We start from the raw sequence: 17,477 nt of genomic DNA on the forward strand, positions 1-17,477 counted from the left end.
TAGCTGACTGTGAGCATCCACTTCTGTGTTTGCTAGGCCCCGGCATTGTCTCACAAGAGACAGCTATATCTGGGTCCTTTCAGAAAAATCTTGCTAGTGTATGCAATGGTGTCAGCATTTAGTTTTGACTGGAAAACAAACCCATGTAGAGAGAAACCCTGATCCCGGAGTCAGGCGGCACAGACCTGGCAACCCCAGCAGTTGGCAGTGTGAAGTAGGAGGATCATAAGTTTGGGGCCAGCCTGGCCTTGCATAGTGAGAGCCTGCGTTTAAAAGGCAAAATGAAAACCACGAGGAATATGTGAGTTATAGAAAAATTGTAATACCAAGGAAGGCTTATTATTTTTTTTACACAAACCACAGAGGTCAGCTTGACCCTCTTCCTTTGGAAGCATCAGCTGTCTTCAGTAGCCCGTGCTGATCCTGTTTTGCTTACTGATGAAGTCATCCTTTGGAGCCTTCCAGAAAAATCATGAATGTTCTGAGTCTCTAAAATATTTTGATCTTAAGAGCATCTTGTAAAAAAAATAGTATTGTTTTCTTTGAGAATTTCATACATGTATACAATGTATTTGATCACATTCACCCGGCCCCCTTCCTCAGGAGCCAGGCATCTGTAAACATCAGGTCTGATGAGGAGACTGTTTTATTTAATTTCCCCACGAATGCGCTGATCTAAAACGATGAGGTGGTTTGTGATTTATAGAAACATGTTATCCAAGTGTCTGTGGTGAGCATCATTACTGAAATACGTATTCAGTGTTGTAAGGTGGCTACTCTGAGGAAAAGCAGCTGTTCGGATGTCTGCTACATTATCTCCAGCCGTTTCATTGTGGTGCAAACAGTATTCTTTCTGCTTTATTCAGCAAAATATGATCACTACAGGGAAGCCTTTAAGTTTTAAAAAAAATATTGCTAAACAAGCAAAACTTTAAAAAATGCATAGTGAAGCAGTTTGGGACCTGTTTATTTTTAAAGTCGAATGAAAATACTGATTTATGTGTGAGTGTGTTGTTTGCTTACATTTTGGCCTAAATTTTAAATAGTGTTATTTTTTATTTCCCTTCCCAGCTTCTGTAGAGACTGGGGATTGAGCTCAGTGGTAGAATGTTTTCCTGAGTGTGCAAGGCCTGGCCCTGGGAAACAAAAATCCAAAGCCTCTGTGAGAAGATAGGGCTAAACATGCAGAGTGCTCTGTTTAAATGTGATGAAATAATTTGCAGGGGAAGACTTTTTTTTCTATGATTTCTGACATTCAATACTAAAATGTCATCATGCTGATATCTATTCATAATACAGACATTAATTTCAAGGGTCAAATTATAGAAGTATGACAATAAAATATTTAAGCTCCTTTATTTGTGTCATTTAACATTAGTGTGCTGTGAAAGTTGGTGGTATTCCTAGACATAGAAACATAAAGATGCTATATGTACCATCTTAAAAAGTATTTCCTATTCTTCCAGGGAGCCAGCTTCATCCGCTGCATCAAACCCAACTTAAAGATGACAAGTCATCACTTTGAAGGCGCCCAGATTCTGTCTCAACTTCAGTGTTCAGGTATCTGCATATTTTCACAGTCTGTCACAACGTGTTTAGACAAACTCACCAGTACCTTCCTCATCTTCAAGTTCAACAAGATTCTTATGTTTCCCTTAGTGTTGAATAAAGCACAGGGGCCAGGTGACCTGAGAAACACTGACTTCTAGTCTCTGTCAAGTAACATCATGGAAGGACACTCAGCTACGAACATGTTCCTGGTGAATCTGAATCTCCCTACACAGGCTGCTTCTGGCAGCTGCAGTCTGCAATAGTCCTCATTTCCCACACATCTGGGCTAGGCTGGGGGTAGTGTCCCTGATTTCTGTCCACTATTTATTGGGGGGAGAATGAAAGCAGGATGAATCCCTGGGGCTCTTTCATGAATTTAGTTAACCTGACCCATCCATCCCCAGCCCGGCTTCGATCAGTCACAGAACCCCAGGCATTGACACTCAATGCAGCTATAGCTAATGCCTCGCTCTTTCTGCCCTCTTGGTTTGGTCCAGCTCGGGCCCTGCTGCCTTTCAAACCCTGATGCTCATTCTCTGACACCCAATTCTGGTCCTCTCAGAGGTCAATTTACAGTGAGACTGAGGTCTCTTTAACTGAACTCTTTTCAGAGCGCTGTACTTGATTTTGTATTAAAGAGTCCTTCCCAGATGGGGCAAGCTTCAGATCCTGACATCTGAATCTTCTTCTAACTCTTCTCGCTGAACTTCAGCTGTTAAGAGCGTAATCCGGCGCTTTCTCCCCATCTGTACAGGGCTGGTAGGTCAGCCAGGTTGGCACTGTTTAAATTCATGGCCACTGACCTCTCAAGGCTCTCAAATCTCTTCTGCCAGGTTTCGCTGCTCAGCAGTGCTGTTTCTCTGCAGAGCCAGTCAGACCCCTCCCCCAGGCTCCCTTGCTCTCTTTAGAGCTTCTGCCAGCAGATGGCCTCTTCTCTTACCAAAGCCTTGGAGTTCCACCAGGATGCTGCCCGGTGCTTCATCCTGCCTGCATCCCCTTCGGGCCAGTCCCTGGTATAGCACCTTCCTGCCTCTCATGAGTCAGCAGTGCTGATTAAGAACTGGGCCACGGGATGGAGCACCTTTCTTTGCACTGAGACACACTAGACTCTCAGCTGTCACTCACAGCGACTTCCAGATCCTCCTGTCTTCCACTGTTCTCTCTACTTCCTTTTCTGTTTGCCACTTTGCTTTTGCCCTCCTGTTACTTCTGTAACCCTTCGAGTTACCCAGTATGGTAACCAGGAGATTGACGCTATGAGCTCTTTCTTAAGCATTTGAAATGTGGCTGGTGGGACTTCGGTAGGGGTGATTTTAAATTTTATTTAACACTAAAATATGAAACAGCTGTGTGTGCCTAGTGCAGCCAAGGACCTATGATTGCTGTGTTGGATAGTGAGGCTCATATTCTGTCTCTTTCCCGAGCCCTGTGACCTCCCACTCCGTGAGTAGTGTTGCTTCCCAGCCCAAGCTGAGCCTTCTCTCACTGGCTGTCCTGCTGCAGTCACCCTTGTGCCCTCCTGGCCCCTGCTCAGTACAATGCAGACATGTGTAGCATTATCTCTTCACAGTTCAGCTCTGACCATGTCTTTGTACTGCATACAGCCTCTGATGGCCCCTCCTGAGCTTCAGAGAGAAGAGTGGCATCCTGGCGCTATCTCTCCCTCTGGCCCCTGTGTTCCTAGTCTTTGCACACTTCTGTCTGTGCTACAGCCACACAGCCGTGCACTCATTGCTCCACCTCCCCTCCCACTGCAGGGTCTATGTTCACTCTGCTTCTTGCTGGGACATCTTTCCTTCATCTTTCCTATGCCAGCTAGGAACAGCTTCCTAGGGAAGCCAGCCTTGCTCCTGGCTCTGGCTCGGGTTCTGTCCATGGCACTGAGGTGTGGCACTTTGATTTCACAGCGACAGCTATAGATTTTATGTATACTTATATAAAATATGACACGAATGTGCTGCCTACTGTGCTAAAGACATGCCTGCTACTATAACTATTTAAAGTTTCCCTCAAGCAACTGCCTTTTGGTTCCCTCAAAATCCTGTTTTTTTTTTTTTTTGTTTTTTTGTTTTTTTTTTAGTGTGTATTAGATTAATTCATGATTGAAAAGAATGTATAGTCTATCAGATACAAAAATTTATATTTGATTGATTTAAAACAAGTACTGCAAAGTCACATAATGCATGCTCGAGGTATTTCTGCATAGAATAATGAGGGAATCTTTTTGCACAGTTAGCTACATTTATTTGAAAATCCTTTGCATATACATTACAGAGGGGTTCAATTGCTAGCATGTTCTTAGTCAGGTGTTACTTAATAACAGAGATATAGTCTGAAAGACACAGTAGTTGCATCGTATGCTGTCTTTAAGATGAGTTTTGTTACTTTGAGTGCGGCCTTTCCCTTTTAGGATTTTTTTACTGTAATATGCTGATCTCCGCAATGAGCATCTAGTGTTTATTTGCCAAGCGTGTGCAGCTGCAGTTGTGTGTGTTTAGATTGGCAGAGCATGGGCTTACTGGTGTGTTACAGGAGTCCTGCTTCATGAAGAGTGTATGTTAGCACGGTCAGCTAAGTTGTAGCTTAACAGGTGACACCATTTCATTGTCAAAAATTGTGACAGTGCCAACCAAACCTTACCTTTTTTCCCCTATGAGCAGACCTGAGAACTAAATCTTTTTCTGGTCATTCATGAGTTCAAAGCCAGCCTGAACTATGTAACCATGGGCTAGGGCTGTAGCTTAGTCCAGTGGTAGAATACTTGTTTAAGCACGTGCAAGGCCCTGGGTTCAGTCCTTGGTACTGCAAAGAAAACAGCGATGGTCTCTGTGTGTTTCTTTAATCAGCATACATTATGGGATAGATATATTTTTATGCCGGATAGATTAAATTTCAGCTCCCTAATCAATGTATTACATTCTATTTTATGGGTGTAATACAATTTAATGAATAGGCTTTTAAGTTACTTCTGTTATTGTTTTTTTCTGTTGTAAGCAGTGACTTAGTGGATATCTGGCATATGTCTTTGTCCATAAGTGAGAAAACTTTAATTTAGATTCATAAAAGTAGAGATGATACGAAAGGTGAGTCTTTTCAAGTTGCCATCTAGAAGTGCTGCCTTGGTGTCCATACCCCTCACAGAGCCCACTGAGATTCATTCTTTTGTTCAGTCAAATAGACTAGTATTCAGTCTGTATAGAGCATTGGTTTCCTAAGATTGTTTTAAAATTAAGAATTCATGTATTAAAAATTATATTCTCTTTTATAAATTTTAATTTGACTAACTGGAATTCATTTTGGCATAAGGAATAGAGTAAGGATATATTGTTATTGTTTTTGTTTTCCACATATGCTACTCATATTTTCATATTTCATATTTTGAACACTTTTAATTTCTTTAATATTGATTTAATAACCACCTCTTTATAATTAAAAAGCAGTTGCTCTTATAGCTACATAAACTCTCATGGTAATGTAGTTACTATGGTAACGTACCTGTGATGCCCATCATAGCAGGTTTTACTTAGACTTTGTTTTTGCAGTGTTAGAAATTGAAACCAGTATCCCCTGAGCATGAGAAGTGTGCCCTCCCACTGGGTCACACCCTGGCTCCCAACATAGTATTTTGTTGAATATTTCCCTCAGTGCCAGTTGACTTGTGTGCTCCTGTGTGTCAACACCAAGTCTGAGTGTGGAAGCTGTTGGGCCTTTTCTCTCTGTGATATTTAAGATGCAGATTCTAGTTTGGCCTTTCCATTTAGACTTTTTTTTTTCTGCATTAAAGACAATCATTTTAAGATACCAGTCTAGTTTGCTATGGTTAAGACCCAGACCAAAAGCAATTGGAAGAAGGAAAGTGTTTCCTTCACCTTACAACTCCGTCACTGAACTGAGAGAAGTCAGGGCTGGAACTCAAGGTGGAAACTCGGAGACAGGAATTGAAGCATAGACCATGGAGGAACACACTGTTTACTGGCTTGCAAACAAGCCTCACACAACCCAGGACTCCAAAACCGCGTATCCAATGGCAGCGCCACACACTATGGGCTGGACCCTCCCATATCAATCAATAATCAAGAAAATGCCCCATAGATTTCCCTACAGGCCAATAGAGGCATGGTGCTCTCCCTTGCCAGATGACTTCAGTTTGTGTCAAGTTGACTAACCAGGACAGATACCTTCTATTAAAATTACTATCTGGAAAGTATCAGGACAAAGTGAGGGAGGATGAGAGAGGCAGGCATTCATCTTTTGTAACTTGTGTTGCCTGCCTGTTAATGCTGACCAGAAAAGTTCATGTTGACTTGAGGCTCAGACTGACCATTTATTAGAGTTAAATTAATAGTTCATATTTATCCTGTAGACTCAGATTCTCAACCAGAGATAAGTCTTTTTTTTTCTGAGACCTTAGTAGAAGAGGTCTTATTTTGAAGCTGGGGCTAGAACCTAGGTCCTTGGGCATGCAAGGCTAGTGTGCTACTTGGTAGCAGTAGTCCCAACCCAGTAAAAGTGTGTGTGTGTGTGTGTGTATGCGCATGTGTGTTTGCGCATGTGTGTTGTGTGCACATGTGTGTATGTGTGGTATGTGTATGTGGTGTATGTATATGTGTGTATGTGGTATGTGTGGTATATGTATATCTGTGTGTGTGTCATGTGTATATATGTGGTGTGTGTATATGTGTGTGTGTGTGCATGTATGTGTATATTACACATAATATTTAAATAATAAATTTTCTTTTGCTTCATATTAGTTCTTGGAAAAATGTAGAAATGGAGACTTTTTTAGAAATTTTATTCCAAAATTAACTTTAGGACTTAAGGTGGTCAAATGCAGGACTTTGCTTTATGTACTTTTATGAAATTTAGAAAGATACAAGTCATACTGGAGCCTTCTGGATGGGCTGCCTCTGGGAAATGGTCAGCTGTGTGGATTTCACATGGGGTTTCCTTGTGACTTCTTTACATGATAAATAAGCTGGGACTTAAATAAGCACTGGCTGGAGGTGTGATTTCCTGTGTTTCCTCACTGCTGATACTCCATCTCTATAAGCTGTCTTTTCATAAATTTTCACTTGTAAAATTGATGGGTTTCTCACATGTCACCCTGGACTTCCGTACTGTGACTGGAAATTATTTGTGCTCATGCCTGTAGGTATGGTGTCTGTGTTGGACCTAATGCAAGGGGGTTTCCCTTCAAGAGCCTCGTTCCATGAACTCTATAACATGTACAAGAAGTACATGCCAGAAAAACTTGCAAGATTGGATCCGAGGTTATTTTGTAAGGTATAAGTGCTGCTTCAGTAGAAATTTCTTAACAACAAATCTTTTCTATTAATTTGTAGTCGAAACTCAACTTTTGAAACTTGTTTTTCAGGCTCTTTTTAAAGCTTTGGGATTAAATGAAGTTGACTACAAGTTTGGGCTGACAAAAGTATTTTTCAGACCTGGCAAGGTAAATATATATGACAGACTTCGTATTTATTTTCTTAATTATTAGCAATTTATATTTTTACAACATTATGTGAAACAGTATGAGATTATGTTTCTACTCACACAGGTTTCCTGTTTGGGGCTGTTTCATATTCTAGTTTAAATTACAGTTTTAATCAGTATTGGAATCAGAGGATTGTTTAATTTTTTCTTAAATAAGGACTAACCAAAATTTTCTAAAATTTTAAGTAAGTTGAAATTTTTTTCTAGAATATTTTAATAATGGGACAGTTAGACAGCTCAGCATGTAACCCAAGTGGTCACAGAATTCTGTATCTAAATTGGCTCAGACTCCTAAATACCAGGCCTATAAGCTAGTTTGGTGAGTTGTCATAATATGTTGGAGTTTTCAGTGTGGAAAAGTTTCACTCGAGTGTGGTAATATAAAGCATATGAAACTTGATTGGAGTTTTTTACTGCCTGTTGCCAGATTTTACCATGTAGGAATGTATAAACACTACATGCATTAGGTTGTTTTTTAGGCTAACATAATACTGCAGTTGTGCTAGCCACTGACTATAGAAAATTTCATAGCTAACTGTATTGTGTACACAAACACTTAAGTCTGTTCACAAGTGTTAGTAATACCAATCCCATGTTCCTAACATTTGAAACACTGACATAATGATTACATCCTTATAACTGTAAATATAATTGTTATTGCAGCTTACTAGTTGCACTAGTCAACTATCTCTAGTGTCTCAAGAATAAGGTAATTATAATAAACCTAATTTCATATTTTTTGAGCACAAGATGAAAATACACAATTGCATTACTAGTCTGTGGTGTCTATCACAGAGCCTACACCATTTCCTGTGGAAAATGAAGAGAAAAAGGAAACATAGGTGCTCATAGCTGGCTTCACATTACTTTGTGTTATTTATCATAAATTTAACATATCTCTTGTTTCAGAGCTATAGTAACTAATTAATAGCTGGATAAAGAAAGAACTTGGGTTATTCACCTCTTGAAAGATGCAAAAGAGTTGTTGAAAGCTTAAAGCAAGCAGATTCAGAGATGCATAGTCTTGTTATACTATCTTTAAGATTTTTATGGTTGAAAACTTGTTTTGTTGATTGGCATATGGCACGTTTAACACTGCAGTGTGATATTTGGTGAAGAATGGAAATAATTCTGGAATTTGATGGTAAATAGAAGAAGTATTGCATTTGCGTGGTCTATCTCTTAGTAGTAATTTCCTGTTTTTGTCTAAAGTGAGTGTTGGGAGAGACAGTACTTTTAGTGGCTCTCCTGCTTTAAATGACCTTAACTTGTTGAGCATGGACATTTGAGAAAGTGGATGAACTGGTTCAGACATGTTGGCTCCATTTAACATTTTCCCTCAAATATTTCTGCCAATTTCCTGTAATTAGTCATTTAAGAGGTTTTTTTTTTTTAATACCTATTTTTGCTGCTACTTTGGAGTAAATAAGTATTCCTTCCTATCTTCCAAAATATTGATGAGGGGAAGCCGGAAGGAAAGGACCATGACATGTAGTCAAATGTGTTTAAGTTTTTTGTATACCCTGCTAAGATATCCCTGGAATTAGCTTTTAATCATTCTCAGAAAGTTATGTTTGGGATGTGAAATCCATGTAGTTATTTTCTCTGGACTTGAACACATTTTCCCTTTAATGCTGAGATGAAGTTATCTTACTCCTAGTTTGCAGAATTTGATCAGATTATGAAGTCTGACCCTGATCACTTAGCAGAGTTGGTGAAAAGAGTCAACCTGTGGCTAGTCTGTAGTCGCTGGAAGAAAGTTCAGTGGTGTTCGCTGTCAGTCATCAAACGTAAGTATTTATTCCAGTGCTTGGGAGGCTGGGGTAGAAGAATCAAGAGTTCAAGGTCTTGGGGTTGGAGAGATGGCTCAGTGGTTACTCTTTCAGAGGACCTAGGTTTGATTCCCATCACCCACAGCCATGTGTAACTCAGTCCTAGGGAATTCAGTGACTTCTTCTGGCTTCTGCAGGCATTGCATGTATCAGGTGCTCAGGCAGGCAAAACATCCATACACATAAATGAAAAATAAAGAACAAGTTCAAGGCCTTCCTTAAATCAAGACTTTGTCTCTGTGACAACAACACCAACAACAACAACGACAACGACAACAACAACAACAACAACAACTCACCAAACTGCTTTATTTCACACCAAGATTCGTTATTTTGGAAGTGAGATAGTTTGAGGGATGTCATGGGACTGTCTCATAGATGCTAATGGGTAGCTTTGGTTCCTGCTGTGTCTGATGGAATGGTCCCTAATACCTAACGTAATATTTGTAGGCTTATTTTTAGATTTTGAAGATCTGATGACATTTACTGTCTGAGCTATGTTCTAGGGCTGTTAGTTTTACCATGCCCTAAGCAAACAGAATTTATTCTCTCCCTTTCCCTCCCGTTCTTTCCTTGATGCCCTGCACCGCCCTATTTTCTCAGATTTTAAATGAAACTATTCTCTCTCTGCCTAAATGGTATCTACCTTAGCCATGCTCAGCAGATGATCTGTTCTATCTCTGTCTCTGACCCCTCTTACCCCCAATCTATTTTATTTGAAGTGCTATGTATTGAACTCTGGGCCTTCCAGATGCTAAGCGGGATGTTGTCTCTCTTTTCAAGCCTCAATAGTTATGAAATGATGTGGGTCTCACCTTCTGATTGTAAAATCCTTTATACTCGTTGGCAGTACCTTAGTGAGGCCTCTTTCGTCACTTACATTAAAACTTTATTAGCTCCTGAAAATGTTAGCCAGCTTTCCACCCTCTTACCTTTTCTAAACCAAAAGGATTTCCTAGTTTTCCTTCAAAAGCTGGCAGAGTTTGAACTCTCAGACTGTCTTTCTGGACCGTACTGGGATTTCAGTTTATATTTGCAGCCTTTCCTGCTCCTCTGCTCTTCAGCACACTGGAGTGAGCTGAGTTTGAGTATATTTCTGACAGATTGTGACAGCTGCTTATATCTGGTCTAAAACATGAGTGAGTGCGAAATATTTTGGATTTCTTTTTCTTTTTTTTTTTTTTTTGGTTTTTTTTCGAGACAGAGTTTCTCTGTATAGCCTTGGCTGTCCTGGAACTCACTTTTGTAGACCAGGCTGGCCTTGAACTCAGAAATTCGCCTGCCTCTGCCTCCTGAGTGCTGGGATTAACGGCGTGCGCCACCACACCTGGCTATTTTGGATTTCTTGAAGGTCAGTGGTGCAAGTTTAGTGGTTGGGAGCTATGTGGGACTCAGTCACCGTGCCCCTCATCCAGACTACCTGAAATACTTTTGTGCATTAGGGAGGATTCAGAAGATGAATCTTTACTAACAGAAGAGTAAAGGAACAAAGGAACTAGGCACATTATTATTAATATCTTTTATTAGACAATAGTACATATTTATAAAAATACTCTAATAAAGAAAAAATACAAGAGAGCTGCATTATCCATCATTTTCCAAGTAAAATATGGTTTTTATTTTTTTAACCAAGCCAGCTCAGTCAGTCAACAGGTTCTCCAGAAAGGGAGCAAAGATTACGAAGAACAAGACAATTAGACAACACTGTAGCATGACCCCAGCCTGTTCTTAGGCTGAAGTGGGTTTATCTATTTATTTTTTCAGTCTGCTCTAGGTACATACAAAGAATATGGTCAGTCCTAAGTCATAAACAAAGTAGTTAAGGAATAAACAAAGCATAGGCAGGGTAGGTAAGGAGCAAACAAAGTATAGCTGGAAGGTCCCATGATTTCTGTATTCAGGATCTTAACAAGACCCATCAAGATACAAAGAACTCATTCTTCAGCTGTGTTCATCTTGAGTCTACTTCCTCGTCCTAGCCCAAAGTCACATTTCTGCCTGAGCCTATTTCTTTGTTCTAGCCCAAAGTCAGATTCCTGCCTGAGCTTACTTCTGTGACCTGGCCCAATGTCAAATTCCTGCCAAGTTTCTAGAAGTGGCCCCAAAAGTTCTCTAAAGTTTTTCATGGGATTGGTGCTTTCAACTTTATATATATATGTAGTGCATTTTAGAGGAAAGTGTATGTTAGCATTCTATTTCTGCCACACCTCCCACTTGTGGACTGTGTTTTAACAACAAACCACGCTCACTTATCAAACAGGATCTCTGTTTAATGTTAATTGAGAAGTTCTAAAAAAAAAAAAAAAAAAACCCAAAACAACAAAACAGCAACTAAGGTCCAATCGTACTAGGAAATTCTAGGCCACTTGCAGTTGAAAAATTCCTTTACTGTAGGTCTCTTAGACACTGCACCCAGAATGTTCACCGTGAATTTATAGAAGGAAGCAAACTGTGTTTCATAAAATCATTTGGCAGGCTAATTTTTTAAAAAAAGACATAGCATTTAACACAATGGTTCGCCACCTAGGGGTGGAGTGACCCTTTCACAGGGGTCACCCAAGACCATCAGAAAACACAAGAGATTTACATCGCAGTTCACAACTAGCAAAATTAAAGTTACCAGGTAACAATAAAAATAATTTTATGGTCTGAGGTCACCACAACCTGAGGAGCTGTAATAAAAGGTCACAGCATTGGAAGATTGAGAGCCACTGGAACATTTAGTAGACATGTGGCCCAGGACAGTTGGGTAACAGCAGTGCTGCATATTGCAGAATACATTTGACATATAATGCTAGCCACATCAATCATTTTTTTACTTTTAAGAAATTGAAGAAATGGTAGATTTCCCAATTTTGATGGCTGGAATAATATATTCATCAAGATCTTATGAGAATTGCTTTGTGGAAATGAATGGGGTTTTAGTTAATGTCCTGTTTAAACCATTTTTTTCCTGTCATTTTATTTTACCCTTACACATAGTGAAAAACAAAATAAAATATCGAGCTGAAGCATGCATTAAAATGCAGAAAACCATCCGAATGTGGCTTTGCAAAAGGAGGCACAAACCACGGTAAGAGGAACAGTGACTAAACACCTGCACAGTGTCACAGTGTTGGCTGGCAGTGACGTCATAAAATCATCCTGTTTTATATATCATTTCACTGTATATATTGCATTTTCCATCTTATTTAGACTTTGTATTATCAGGTTACTTTTTAAGCTTTGGAAGCTTGACTAGATATTGACACCACACCTTTCAAAGAGATGTGGGATCATTTGAGTTTTATAAGTTGAATCCCATTTTTCGTTGTAATTGTAGCTGGCCTCCATCTTATTGGCAGTCATCAATGCTATTCATATGTGTATTTGATTCTTTTTATACTTAATGAGAGAGCTCTACAGAATAGTAGCTGATACTGAAGTCAGAAGTGGCCTGCCCTGTTCAGGCACAGTGTTTGCTTTCTACTGATGAGCATCCTTGCGAGGACATTAGCTTGTGAGGTAAATGTCTGATGGAGCCCTACCGTTGCAGCATTGACGGCCTGGTTAAGGTGGGCACACTCAAGAAACGACTTGATAAGTTCAATGAAGTCGTAAGTGCGCTGAAAGATGGAAAGCCGGAGGTGAACAGACAGATCAAAAATCTTGAAATTTCTATTGATGCTCTAATGGCCAAAATTAAGGTGGGTAATTTTAATCCAGCTTACTTGAACTTTTTATATAATTTGCCTTTTTTTTTGTTATTGGTGTTGAAATTGTATAGGAAAATATCCTTATTCAAAATATAAAACATTACCAAGTGGCTACTCACATTAATCTTTTGAATATTTGAAAAAATCATAGTAAAAAGATAAATAAAAATGTGATTTTCTAATCTGTTGTTAGGCAAAATCTTACCCTCCAGAGAATAACTAAAATATTGAACGTTGGCAAGCTTTTGCAATCATGATTCAGAGAAGGTTAATGCAGGCTCGTTTTTTGGGGTGCTTTTTCTTCTTTCTGAAGCCATTTTTTATTCTGTAAAATTTGTTTTTCTTTCTGGTGGTGCAGGGGATTGCACACAGTGCACTCAGCGTGCCCAGCGGTTGCCCTTCTACTGAGCCACATCCTTATCCCCCAGAAATGGAACTGCTAACTTATAAAAGTGTCATCATTGAAAACAGAAAGACTCACCCCAAACTCCGTGATAGTGCCACAATAAGCGCCCAGCTAGCATTCTCTGTATTTCCTCCATGGTTCCACTTTGTGTGTGTATGCTTTGTATAGCTCTCTGTCGTGACCATGCATTTCATGGGGTCCCCGCTGGTATGTTACTTGATTCTTTGTGGTAAATACATTACCCCCGTTAATTACTTAGCTGTTTTAAAAGAAGCAATTCATTTTGTTCATTTTTAAAGAAAACATGGGGCTATTTTGGTTTCGACTTTCAATTGCTTGATAATTAATGTGACTGAACACATGAAATTGTCTGTAGTACTTGTTTGTTATCATAGTTCATCTTTTTCAGTGTCTTCAATTAAGTGTTAGGGTTTCATGGGGTTTTCTCAGGTAGCATTCAGAAGTCAGTGTATGGGAGTTAGCCTTTTGTAGTTCCCGTGGATGGGGTAAATATTAGAGGTAGGAAGACAAAAGCAATCAAGAAAAGGATGAACATGCCAAGGTGGGTTCAGCTGACTTTACAGATCAAGGGTGAAATGAGTTTGTGAGGTTACTGCCGTCAATCAAAATTACCCCAGGAAAATCACCCAGAGAAGCTTAGATGTCATTTCCCAGCTGCTCCTTAGGTACTAATTGAGTGCTATAAAGAAAGAAAGCGAACTTTGGCTAAACAAGATAGTTATTCCTTAAAAGTCTTTTAAAGCTGTGTGTACAGCTTTGTCCACAGTGTTCTACAGATATTGATGGCTTGTTTGATAAACACAGAATCTAATATTTATGTGTAGAGATAGCGTTTGCAGACTATGTGAGGTAGTGTATACCTGTAATCCTGATGTTTGTGAGGTCCCTCACCTCCACAGCTAGTTCAAGGTTACCCCAGGCATGAATATATGTTTCAAAAAAGATACGAATATGATTTTGTTGGTCAATTTTGCTAGTTGTTTCTCTATATCTTACAGTGTTTTTTTTTTTTAAACTATGAAAACCCACAAATTGTTGAGTTTCTCATTGTAACTGCTTTACAGTGTACAGTTAAGCATGTCCGTACAGTGCACAGGGGGTAACTGCATAATGTTTGTGATTTGTCTTCTTAAGTCCACCATGATGACGAGAGAGCAGATACAGAAAGAGTATGATGCACTTGTTAAAAGCTCGGAAGATCTCCTCAGTGCACTGCAGAAAAAGAAACAGCAAGAGGAGGAGGCAGAGAGGCTGAGGCGCATCCAGGAGGAGATGGAGAAAGAAAGGAAGAGGCGTGAAGAAGATGAGGAACGTCGGCGGAAGGAGGAAGAGGAGAGGCGGATGTAAGGCATTTGCTTTGTTTTCACTAGAAGCCTGCAGGATGAAGGATGGTGGATGTCCTCAAACTCTCTTTCTACTTTAACCAGATGCTCATGCTTCATTCATTCATTCATTCGTTCATTCTTAATTTTTTTGTGACAGAGTTTCAGAGTGGAGCCCAGGCTGGCTGGAACGCTCATCCTCCTGCTACTGTCTTCTGAGTGAGGGTTAAACTTAAACACCAACATGCCTGGTACAAATCAACCAATTTTAGAATAAGGTCGAAAAAATTAAATGTCCATTTTCTATAGTTATATGGAATGGTTAAATATAGGTTGAATGTTCTTAATCTGAAAATCTAAAAACTAAAAATTCAAAGTCTGAAATTTTTTATTACATTTATTTGTGTGTGTGTGTGTGTGTTACTTCTTTGTCATGGTGTTATGTGGAAGTCAGATAGCAACTTGTGGGAGTTGGTTCTTTCCTACTGTGTACGTTTATGGGACTGAGAGTATCAGGCCTGGTGGCAAGTACCCTTACCCTCCTAGCCATCTAGTTGGCCCTAAAGTCTGAAACTTTCAAAGTGAGCACCCACAAACTTGATTCAGTCAATCTTGCTTTTCTTTGGTGTTTAGAGACGGCCTTGTAGCCCCGACTGATCTAGATTTTGTTATGTAAGCATACATACATGCATGCATACATACATAAGCATACATGCATGTATACATACATGCATACATACATACATGCATGCATGCATACATACCTACATATATAAGCATACGTAAGCTGAAGCTGCTGCCTCCCACTTTGTGGCAGTCCCCTCTCCACTGCCTCTCCGCACTGTGTTTACAAGCATCAGCTACCTGCCTGGACAATTCCCTTTTGCTCTAAGACATATTAATTGTGCATGTTACTAGCTAACATACATGTGTAGTTGAGGTACCTATCCATTTTTTCTCTTCACCCTATCTTTTCACCTGGCAAAGCACTATTCAGCGCCCCTGGAATCACTATTGTGTTTTCAGGTAGACTTCTCTTTTCCTCAGGTTTCACGTAAGAGAGGACACATGATTCTTGTGTTTCTTCTGAGTCTGACTCATTTCACTTAACACAGTGCCCTCAACTTCTACCTACTTCGCTGCAGACAGCAGGACTTTGTTCTTCGTCCATGGCTGAGCTCCGAGGCTGATTCTGTAGCCTAGTTAGTGTGAATAAGTTTGTCTGTAAACACGGCTATGCAGGCTGCCCTTTTATACACCAACGGCATTTCCTTGGACTGTGAACTCATCGTTACCAAGTTAGTCTCACAGGGCTCAGTGCTACAGAAGATGGTTGTATTTGCTTTATTGTGTAGGGGAGTTGAACTTTATGTCATTTGAACCAAATCGATAGTGTGTGTGGTCCAAGGCTAACATGGGTTCAGCCTGCTGTTCTCCGATGCTTGTTTACTTATGGCTTGTCTATCTTCTGAAAAATTTCATAGTCTGTTAAAACTCTGAAGAGTTCTCTCCTCTGTTCTTAGGAAACTTGAGATGGAAGCGAAGAGAAAACAAGAAGAGGAAGAAAGGAAGAAGCGGGAAGATGATGAAAAGCGAATCCAGGTGTGTGTTTATTGGGCTGCATTTCTCTCAAATAGAATCCCCTAAGCGATGAAAGAAGTGAATCAAAACCCTGGTTTGCCAGCTTAGATATCACTGATTTACCCGGGGGTTAAAGGGAGTGTGAGACGGGACATTGGTGCTGGGGAAGCTATGCTAGGCTCCTGTCTGCAAGCACATCATAGCATCAGTTACAGTGTCAGGCCTTGGTGTCCCCCCAAACCCCCAATGAGATGGATCTCAAGTTGGGCTGGTACTGCCTTTCCTTCAGTCTTGTCTCCAGTTTTTTCCCTGAAGTTCTTTTTAGACAGGAACAATTCTGGGTCAGAAATTTTGACTCTGGGTTGGCAACCCCATTACTCCACTTGAGACCCTTTCTTTGTACTGGAGGTGGACTCTACAGTTCCCTCTCTTCACTGATGGGCTTTCATCTAAGGCTACTCTCATGGAGTCCTGGGAGTCTCTGACATCCCAGGTCTCTGTGAATTTCCAGAGGGCCCCCATCTCCACCTCCTACAGCTGCATATTTTCATTAATTCTTCTGGCCCTCAGGGCTTCTTTCCTGTCTTCCCCCCATACCTGATCCTGTTCCCCTTTTCTCTAACCCCTCCCCTCTTCCACCCAGGTTCCTCCCTCCCTCTGCCTCCCATGATTATTTCCTTCCCTCTTCTAACTGGGATTGAAGCTCCCTCACTTGGGCCTTTCCGTTTGTTACACTTCTTATGGTCTGTGGGTTTTATCCTAGGTTTTCTGTACTTTTTGGCCAGTATCCACTTACCAGTGAGAACATACCATGCATGTCCTCTGGGGTCTGGATTACCTCACTGAGGATATTTTCTAGTGCCATCCATTTGCCTTCAAAATTCATGATGCGTATATATTTAATATCTGAATAGTAATCCATTGTGCAACTGAACTACATTTTCTTTATTTATTCTTTGGTTGATGGACATCTGGGTTGCTTCCAGTTTCTGGCTATTATGAAAAAGGCTGTTATGAGCATAGTGGAACACGTGACCTTGTAATATGGTGGGTATGTGCCCAAGAGTGGTATAGCTGGGTCGTCAGGTAGAACTATTTTCAATGTTTTGAGGAACCATCAGATTGATTTCTAGAGTGGTTGTACCAGTTTGCAATGCAGGGATGTTCCTCTTTCTCTGCATCCTCTCCAGCATGTTCTGTCACCTGAGTTTTTTATCTTAGCCATTCTGATTGGTGTGAAGTGGAATCCCAGGGTCATTTTGATTTGCATTTCCCTGATGACTAAGGACTTTGAACATTTCTTTAGGTGCTTCTCGGCCATTCAAGATTCCTCTGTTGTAAATTCTCTGTTTAGCTCTAGGCCACATTTTTTAATAGGGTATTTTGGTTCTTTGGAGTCTAACTTCTTGAGCTCTTTGTATATTTTGGATATTATCTCTTTGTTGGATGTAGGATTAGTAAAGATTTTTTCCCAATCTGTAGGTTGCCGATTTTCCCAATTGTCAGTGTCTTTTGCCTTATAGAAGCTTTTCAATTTCATGAGGTCCCTTTTATCAATTGTTCATCTTAGAGCCTG

The 17,477-nt window shown here is 40.1% G+C and overlaps 1 protein-coding gene across 5 annotated transcripts in view; it reads left to right on the forward strand.

Annotated features, from left to right (window-relative positions):
• The window catches only part of Myo6 (myosin VI), a 143,965-nt gene that overhangs the window by 107,063 nt on the left and 19,425 nt on the right, over positions 1-17,477 (forward strand). For all 5 annotated transcript variants that reach the window (XM_029482050.1, XM_029482049.1, XM_029482051.1 and 2 more), the window contains 8 exons: positions 1,467-1,560; positions 6,704-6,834; positions 6,926-7,003; positions 8,705-8,834; positions 11,859-11,949; positions 12,412-12,562; positions 14,133-14,341; positions 15,844-15,922. In XM_029482050.1, the coding sequence (XP_029337910.1) occupies positions 1,467-1,560; positions 6,704-6,834; positions 6,926-7,003; positions 8,705-8,834; positions 11,859-11,949; positions 12,412-12,562; positions 14,133-14,341; positions 15,844-15,922 (963 nt within the window). The remainder of the gene's footprint in view (positions 1-1,466; positions 1,561-6,703; positions 6,835-6,925; positions 7,004-8,704; positions 8,835-11,858; positions 11,950-12,411; positions 12,563-14,132; positions 14,342-15,843; positions 15,923-17,477) is intronic.

The sequence above is a fragment of the Mus caroli genome, chromosome 9, assembly GCF_900094665.2.
Source record: "Mus caroli chromosome 9, CAROLI_EIJ_v1.1, whole genome shotgun sequence".
Taxonomy (NCBI): domain Eukaryota; kingdom Metazoa; phylum Chordata; class Mammalia; order Rodentia; family Muridae; genus Mus; species Mus caroli.